This window comes from Cynara cardunculus, assembly GCF_001531365.2.
Source record: "Cynara cardunculus var. scolymus isolate 2C chromosome LG 17, CcrdV1, whole genome shotgun sequence".
NCBI lineage: Eukaryota > Viridiplantae > Streptophyta > Magnoliopsida > Asterales > Asteraceae > Cynara > Cynara cardunculus.
The window spans coordinates 923,213-933,282 of NC_037544.1; the positions used below are offsets into that span (position 1 = coordinate 923,213).

At 31.5% G+C, this 10,070-nt stretch overlaps 1 protein-coding gene across 1 annotated transcript in view; it reads right to left on the reverse strand.

Annotated features, from left to right (window-relative positions):
* Positions 1-7,088, reverse strand: part of LOC112500402 (ABC transporter B family member 15-like) — a 9,420-nt gene extending 2,332 nt beyond the window's left edge. Inside the window, exons 1-6 of the mRNA XM_025103896.1 lie at positions 6,858-7,088; positions 6,718-6,772; positions 6,134-6,312; positions 5,392-5,849; positions 1,443-1,983; positions 7-600 (exon numbers count right to left, since the gene is read on the reverse strand). Of these exons, the coding sequence (XP_024959664.1) occupies positions 7-600; positions 1,443-1,983; positions 5,392-5,849; positions 6,134-6,312; positions 6,718-6,772; positions 6,858-7,088 (2,058 nt within the window). The remainder of the gene's footprint in view (positions 1-6; positions 601-1,442; positions 1,984-5,391; positions 5,850-6,133; positions 6,313-6,717; positions 6,773-6,857) is intronic.
* Positions 7,089-10,070: the final 2,982 nt, after the last annotated feature.

Consider the following 10,070-nt stretch of genomic DNA (forward strand, 5'->3'; position numbering starts at 1 on the left):
GAATGCATAAACCGGCTGAACTGCACCAAATAGAACAGCTCCTACACTCCCAAACAACGCTTCCTTCCATTCAGGAGCGTTCATCGCTAAAAGCCGCTTAATGGACGGTACCGGAAATTCTTCGTTGGCCAAGTTCGGGTTTTCACCGTGGTTGACCGAGTTTATAGAGCTCGAGCGGCTGACTATCGAGTGTCGACGGCTGCTCGTGTTGTGGACGTCGAATGCCGATGATGGTCCGAGTGGGAAATGGTTGGTGGGTTCGTCGTGTGGTTTGGTTTCTTGGAGGCGGACGAGGGATGTGTAGAACCCGTTTTCGAGTTGGATGAGTTCGTTGTGAGAGCCCGACTCGACCACCTGACCGTTGTTGACGACGGCTATTACGTCGGCGTTTCGTATTGTGGTGAGACGATGAGCTACGACGATGGTGGTCCGACCAACGGAGGCTTGATCGAGTGCCTCCTGAACGACTCGTTCCGATTCCGAGTCGAGTGCACTCGTTGCCTCGTCCAAGAGAAGGATATGAGGTGACTTGATTATTGCACGAGCAATTGCAATTCTTTGTTTTTGCCCACCTGACATTTGAACCCCTCTTTCTCCAACCTGCATATTTCAACATATATGAGGGTATTTTCAGACAACTTCCCCAGCCGACTAACCTTAAGGCGACCATTTGTTTTACAGGTAGCTTGGAGTCACTGCATTTGAATCTCCGTGGCCACAAGAGGATTTTTGTTCCTCATTGGATTTAAACCTAAGACCTCCAGACACTTTTGACATTTGGAGGCCAAACTCAAAACAAACAGACACACTCTTGTGATTAACCTTTGTATTCATCTCTTAGCCATTTTTTTCCTTTCCTAATATTTTAAAAATATCATTAAGTCCGCAAGTGGCACCTCCTTAATTTACGGATGGTCAAAATGTAAAAAAGGTTTTTGAACCAAGTCTACAAGTGCATGGACCAAATCTGTAAATTAGATAAAGGTCACACGCCTCAAGTGTTGGGACTAATTTTACAGATTTGGTCCCTTCATTTGCCGATCTGATTCAGAAACTTTTTTTTTACACTTTGACTCCTTCGTAAATTGAGAAGATGTCACTTACGGACCTAGTGATCTTTTTAAAATATTGGATTAGAGTTGTTTGTTTACATCTTAATAGTTCAATTAAGAGCAAATCATTAAGAGGGTGAATCTTATTTGACAAAATAAAAAGGATTGACTCCTAATGGTTCCAAAATATTCTGAATGATTTTGTATGTTGGGCTTACCTTAACCATTCGGCGTCCTAATTTCATTCTAAACAATTACCAAACAATTATATTTCATTTTGTACTATATCATGAGAGACTCTTAATCATTATAACCACTTAATCATTTTATACCAAATCATTGAGCAACTACCAAATAATTAATAGAAAGAAGGGTATTGGAAAAAAGAACCTGTGTGTCATAAGCCAGAGGCAATTGAGAGATGAAATTATGAGCATTTGAAGCTTTTGCAGCTTCAATCACTTCATCCATGGCGGCATCTTCTTTACCAAAAAGTATATTCTCTTTTATGGTGGTCGCAAACAAAGCAGGCTCCTGACTCACCAAACCCATTTGCGATCTCAACCATTTTAGTTGAAGCTTATCGATTCTCTTACCATCCATACAAATCTCTCCTCCGTGAGGATTATAAAACCTCTGCAACAATGCAATCACCGTCGATTTGCCGGAACCACTCCCGCCCACCAGCGCCACCGTCCTCCCTGCCGGAATTTTCAAGTTGAAGTCTTTGAAAATCAAAGATTCCGGCCTCGATGGGTAAGCAAACTTTACGTTCTTGAATTCCACTTCACCGGAGACTTGTTGTAATGTCTCCCCTGCCATGTCGTCGGAATCTATCGCCGGAACTCTTTCGATCACTTCTTTTATGCGTTCGCTGGCGGCCATGGCGTCGGAAATGAATTTGACGTTGGATAATCCAGAACCCAATGATCTGTTGTAACTCGAATTTATTAATCTATACTCATAATCGGGTTATTCAAGGTAGCATTTGATACGAATACATGATTAGAGATACAGATGTAAATGAACACGAACAAAGACTTGTTCATGTTCGTTCGTTTAGCTTAACCGAAAAGACGAACAAACACGAACGATAAACGAACGAAAATCTTTGTGATCGTTTTTGTTCATTTAGAAACAGATGTGTTCGTGTTCGTGTTCGTGTCCGTTTGTTAATATGTTAAACGAACATAAATGAACGGACTAAACGAACATAAACGAACGAGATTAAACGAACACCACTACTTGTCATTCAATTAACTATTACACATCAATTGTTTGGAGGCTAGGGTTTCGGGGGAAAATGAAAAGGTAAAAATTTCAAATAAGACAAAATGATGATAAAATTTAAATTTAAACACATTCTAAAATGTTAAAACTTAAATAAATATTATTTGAATTCAGAATAAATAAATAAAAGATTATATATTAAATTTAATACATAAACGAACATAGACGAACGGACATAAACCAACATAGACGAACGGACATAAACAAACATAAATGAACGAACGAGACTCTTGTTCATGTTCGTTTGTTTAACTAAACGAACAAAAAAAATGTTCATGTTCGTTCATTTATTAAATAAAGAAACATAAATGAACTTCCCACCGAACAGTTCACGAACGATTCGCTGAACGTTCGGTTCATTTACAGTCTTAATTAGAGATGACTGATCATGATAAGAGAGTAGGACTGGACGAGATAGAACGAGTGTTTATATGGTGTTTGGTATGACGAGAACTGAACATAACATAACTAGATAAGTTAGCCCTAAAAGTAATTTGATAGTTTTATATATAGGGGTTAAATTAAATGAAAACCATAAAAACCGATTTGAAAATAAATTTTTATATGATTTTTTTTATCAAATGCTATAATTTAATATATTTCTTTACATATATTTGTTTCATAATGTGATAGTTTTCACATCTATTTGTTTCACAATATGAATATTTTTATGTGTATTTTTCGTTTCACTAAGTGATCAAAAAAATAATTCACATGCAATTTTTTTCATAAGGTGAACATAAACATATGTGGAAAAATATGTTAATCATAGCCTATGATAAAAAAAAATATAAAAAAATATTTTTAAGTCGATTCTCACAGGTTTCTAACATTTTTGTTGTTATCTTTTGATTATCGTATATATAAATTTGGTATCACGTAATACTAGTCTGCTTTCGTGAAACACATGAGACCACTTTTTTCAAATGAAAATTCACAGTAAAAAACTGTGCAGACAACATTCACAGTGTTTTTGTTGTGAAGGTTCGGAGTTTTTTTTTACCTTCACAACGTTTTGATGTGAAGTTTCAAGTGTAAAATTGTGGTATCATGGGTCTCACGAAAACATGTTGTTCTCACGTGAACCAAACTATATATATATATATATATATATATATATATATATCATATAATAGTAATAATTAACACTTATGGTGGAGATAGATCCGATTAATCTCAGTGCATCTCATCTTACTATATTTCATTCTAATATACATTCAAAAGTAAAAATTTATTCTTACATTTCTTAACTTAACTCCTACTAAAATCCAACAAATTGAAAAGCTTAACCCGTTAGGTTATTGATTAGTTTTAGGGGTTGTTTGTTTACCTCTTAATAATTTCATTAAAATGCAACATCTGAATCGTTAAGAGGTGAATCTTGTTTGACAAAAAAAATGTCTGTCACTTAATGGTTCTAAAACTTTTTGAATGATTTTGTATCATAAATATCCCCTAACCATTAAGAGCCCTAATTTCATTATACACAATTACCAAACAATTATATTTTATTTTGTACTATATCATGAGAGCCTCTTAATCATTTTGACCACTTAATCATTCTACACCAAACTATTCAACAATTGTCAAACACCCCCTAATTCTACACTCAAATGGTCCATCATTAAATGAGTTACCATCTCAAAAACGAAGAAGGTCAAACGCACCATTTTTAGGCTATTCATTTCACACGTATAAATGCACTCGAAAATTAATGGCAACAGTAGGTTGTTGCCTCCTTTCCTCCTCTTTTTAGTAAATATTTATTTAAGAGTATTAAAATAAATATTTATATTTATCTTAAAATAGATGTCTAATTTAAAATTAAATAACCAAATTCTTAAATTTACCAAATTCACATATATTTAAGAATTCTGAAAAAAGAAATCAAATAAGGGTAAACATGTCATTTGGTTAACAAAAAATGTAATAATATGTGTGTCTAAAACTTTGTGTCATTTCAATTGTGACACTTATTTTGGGACGGAGGGAGTGGAACATACCAGATTCCAAAATGAAGAATTAAAAATTAAAATCTTCAAATAAAATTTATTTTCGTCTCCAACAGTCTATCCATTTTTAAGATTACAATATAAATTATATTACTAAAATATTCGATATATTTAATAAAATATTATGTCTTTCTCTCTTGTACATTTAATTTCAAAGATTCACATTGGTGAATAAATAGAAAATAATTTCTCTTTCATAAGTAGCATCTCCAACAGATTCTTTAAAATAAAGATTTTGGAGATTTTTTATTCATGAGATTCTCCAAAATAGAAAAAGTAAGAAAAAAATGATTAAATTCTTTAAATTTGGAGAACTCTATTAAATGATTACATGTGAAAAAGAAATTATTTTTTATTCTTCCTATCAATAATAATTTTTGAAATTAATTGCGTAAGAAATAAATAATATTTTATGAAAATTATTGAATTTTTTAATATTATAATTCATATTGTAATTTTCAAACTGAAAAGTTGTTGAAGATAAATATAAATTTTACTTGAAAATTGGAATTTTTTTTTATTAACCTGAATATCCAACCCGCTATGCGAGTCGACTAATCTCAGGGCAACCACTTGCTTTGCAGATAGCCCGGAGTCACCGCATTTGAACCTCCGAGGCCACAGGGGGGATTTTTATTCTTTCTTGGATTTGAGCTTGAGACCTCCTGGTACTTTTGATCTTTGGAGCCAAACTCAAACCAATCAGGCACCACCCTTGTGGTTGAAAATTGGACTTTTAATTCTTTATTTTGGAAAATTTGTTGGAGATGCTCCAAATTTGAAGAATTTCATGTTTTCTCATACTTTCTCCATTTTAAAAAAGATTTTGGGAAATCTGTTGAAACAAAATCTCCATTTTAAAGTAGATTTTGGGAAATATGTTGGAAATTTTTTTTTAAAATTTCTATTTTGGAGAATCTGTTGGATACGTTGTTAGTTTGTTTCAAACTCCATAGCTCCCAAAATTAAGGGGGTATCAATCAGAATGCACACAACCTGTTCGATGAAATGTAAGAACCAGAAGAAAACCAACTTACAGTCCACCCAAGGCAACGACGGATGAAACCGCAAACACAGTTCCTCCTCTAGCTCCATGGTACATCACCAATCGACTACCATACCATGCCATGAACGACCACACGCAAAATGCAAGACCGTTGCTCCCGATCGTCACTCCTTTCGCCAAACCTTGCTTTAAACCCATCTTCAAAGTTCCTTCCAGAGCAGCGGAAAATTCCGTTATCGCTTTATTTTCACCGACAAATGAATAAACCGTCCTCACCGAAGAAATCGCCTGCTCCGCCACCGAACCGGCCTTGTTATACTCCTCCCTTATCTTTCTTGATAAGCTCATCAGAACCCTTCCACAAATCAGACCCGGCGTAACTAAAATGAGGATGAATGGAAGCGCAACAACTGCTAGCCTCCATAGTAATATAAATCCCACAAAATATGCCCCGCCAAAAACGGCCACGTTCATCACGAGCACCGGGACCTGCGATTTGTTGCGAAATAAAATCACTCGACTCGATTAGTGTTAATAAACGGTAAAAATCAACTAAAAACCGTAAAAATCTCTCAAAACGAACACACAAGACTTCAAATATTTCTCGAAATCAATTAAAAAACTTAAAGTATCCCTCAAAGCGGTGGAATTCGCTTAAAAACACATGGGCTGACCTTGCAGTTCTTTGATCTACCTTAAAGATACACTCATAAGACAAAAATACTAGGTCTGCCACTGCGTGTATACTTCAAAAAATAGCGAAGAAAACGTACCTTTTCGCTAATGACTTCTTGAATGAGAAGGCTATCACTCGAAACACTGGTGACGATGTCGCTCGTGCTTGTAGTGTTCAAGTCGAAATACGCCACTTCTTGCCGTAAAACTGCTTTCAGATATGTTGATCTCAACTTTGATGCCTGCCTTTCTGCTGTTCTTGCCCAACAGTACCCCTCTGCAAACAAAACACGTTTTCACCGTTCAAATAGATTCTCCAAAATTTCTTCAAAATAGAGAATCAAAATTTAAAATTAAAAAAAAAACATTCGACCCCAACACTTCTATTTTCTTGACAAAAAAATCGAAACAAAAAAACTAACCAAAATCTTCTTTTAACGAATCTACTGGAGATACTGCTTTTTAATAACATACAGAAATTGATTCTTTATTTTAATTCGTCAAATAACAGGAATTAAAATCCGAATAAAAGACCTTTGGCCTAACGGTATGTGAGTCATTGGTCTCCTAGGAGGTCAACGGTTCAAACATCATCAAAGATGAGGAGGATGTGTGAGTTTATCTGTTTTATTTACCGTATATAAATATTATATGCTTCAAAAAAAATCTGAATAAAACCTACCAAGAAAACATGCTACACATATTCCAATCGCCATGTAACAAAGAATTGCTGCATTCTGTAGAGAGAGAAACATATACTGAATTAGAATTTATTACCCCACAACTAATATGAACTTGTTATGTATGCATCTAATATCGAACCTTGTTCATTTTGTCGATGAAAACGTCCATCGATAGAGAAGCAGAGCTCCCGATATTGTTCATCATTTTGCTCATCACAAGCAACATCAACGGCACCGAAAATCCATCGCCAACGGCACCTAAAAACCCAAGAGTCATCAGAAACATGTCGACACCATCGGCATGCATGAAAATGGATCGGAATGATCCATTTTTGACCTTCCGTTTGGTCTCTGTGCTCTCGTTACTCATATTAACGAAACAATTCTAGAACTCGGTAGTAAGAAGCACAGGGAGCAAAAGGAAGATCAGTGTTTTTTAAGGTAAGTTGGAGAGGGAATATGTGTATTTATAGTATTAGAGCATTTATCGTCTATGAAAAAGGTAACATCAATTTTTTATGAGATCACTTTTTAAGTCAACTACAAGGATGGGTTAAATTCACCCTTATCTATATCATAAGTATTTGATAAAAACTTTTAAAAATTATTTTTTATGTATTAAGTACTGTTATTGATGGATATTACTAAAAATTCAAGATTACAAGTAAATTGTGCGTAAGTACAATTTATTAAAGCTCCATGTTTGAGTTCATGTAACTAACTACAGATAAACATAATCAAATAGAGGATAAACATCTCATTTTAAATATAAAAAATCTAAAATAAGTTAGGATAATCATTGAGTTCTAACAAAAAACTTAATTATTATCTTCATAAAAAATTATATTATTAAATAAAAAATAAATAAAAATGAACTGAATAAATTACACACAAAGAAAGGAAATTTTAAATTGTTAGTTTGATACTAATATCAATAATTTTTTTTCAAAATTTTATAATATCTTCATATTTATATTTTATTTTAAAATAAAAATATTATCGTTTTCTCAAAAACACATAACCGTATTATAACATCGATTAAGACAAAGAAAATGAAACATTAAAATCAAGATGTGTTTCGCTACATTACACGAGTAATTTTCTCGTATACTGTTAAATTGTATCTCTATCTATTATTTTTTTCGTTCATTTATCAACATCAAGATTTACTTTTTGTATTTTCAATACAATAATTTGATCTGATTTTGACATGAAATAATGCCGATTTTTATATCAAAATCATGTCAAATTATATTTTGAAAATGTAAATAGTAATTACTCTTATTTTTACCATAAAATTTATGTCATTTTTATATAAGAATAGATTCTTATCTTCGGGGATATAATAATAATAAATATAATATTTTCTTTTTATTATTATTTTATTAAAATTTAATAATTATAGTAAATAATTAATTACAATGTGTAATTAATGATTTGAGTAAATTACAAATTTGGTCCTTGTGGTTTATGTAAAGTCATATTATACGCCAGTAAATCAAAATAATAATGGAAAGCGTTCCTATGGTTTGAATTTACACACGTCTTTGATCCCTTTGTTCTAACACCGTTAGACAACTATGTTAAATAAATTTATTTAGAGGGTAATTTTGTCATTTCATGGTTTTTTGTTTTCTATTAAAAGTACGAGGACCAAAAACGTAACCTATTAACTATGGCCCACCTCTTTCTCACTCTCATCTCTTTTACATGTATACGCAGATATACAGGGGTTCATTCAGGGATAACTGATTAGTTTGTGGTAACTATAAGATTCAATATAAACCACTCGTTGGAGATATTTAAGAGATATTTAAGGATATTTATTAAATAAGCAAAAAGAGTAATATAATAATTCTATTTTTGACAATTAATCAAAATATTTAATTATTTTTTTAGAAGAAAGTATTTAAATAAAATTAGTTACCTAGTATATCAATTACTTAGTATACATCGTATTTTAAAAACGTTTGTGAATCAAACTGTATCATAGTGATAACGTTCACAACGTTTCATGTGTTTCACAATGTATTTTCTTTGTTTTATGAAATGTATCATAACTTTTTTGTTTGTTTTATAATTGTTTTACAAAGGGTATCACATTGTGCATCTTGTATGTATATCTGGGTATCACGGTGCATATTGTTTGTTGGTATCACAGTGTATATCTTGTGTTCATATAAGGTTAATCGAAATAAGGTTCGTCAAATAAGATTCGTCGGAGAGAGGAAAGATGAGAGAAGATATTTATAAAATTCTTAAAATGCTCTTAACTAATATTTTAAGTTAAAATTACCAAAATTATTAATTTTCTTATTTAACCTTTGATTTTTAGTTGAGATTGGATCTCACGGTTATCACAAATAAAACAGTTCTCGTTTGATTAGGCTTTATATATCTCACACACACACACACACACATATATATATATATATACACATGTGTATATATGTATATACACATATATATATATACATGTGTGTATATGCACATATATATTTATGTATATGTGTGTTATATATAAATATATAAATCTATATACATGAATAAAGTAAATTACATAGTCCTTGTGGTTTTTAAATCAAATAATTTTTAAATAAAAAGACTAAAATACCCACAAATTTAACTTACTTTAACGAAATCAAGTAACAATGTTAGGAGAAAGTCACAAAGGGACTAAAGACTTGTGAAAATATAAATCACATGGACGTTTTCTATAATTATTTTGATTTAAGGACGCACAATATGATTTTATATAACCATAGAGACCAATCATGTAATTTACTCTAATAATTTTAATAAATAATTACGTAATTCGCGCAATACACCGAGATACATTTTGATTTTAATATTTCATTTTATATTTTTGGCTCTATCGATGTTATAATACGATTTTATGTGGTTTTGATAAAACCAAAATGTTTTTGTTTTTGAATGACATGTAAATTTGAAAAAAATAATCGATACCGTTATCAAATTAACTATTTAAAAATTCCCGTTTTTATTTAATTTCTTTAATTCATTTTGTTATTATAATTTAATTGAAGTTTAATAACGAACTAATTTATTTTTGTTTTAATAAAATAATTATTTTAAGATAACAATTAAGTATTTTGTTAGAACTCAGTGATTATCTTAATTATATTTTAGATTTTTTATATTTAACTAGAAGAGTACTCGCGCAATGCAGCGAGATACATCGTATTTTTAATATTTCATTTTATTTGTTTTTATTTTTGAATAAAATATATGTTTGACGATATCATAAAAATTTGACAAAAATATATCGATATTAGTATCAAATTAACTATTTGAAATTCCTCATTTTTTTGTGTAATTTTTTAATCCAATT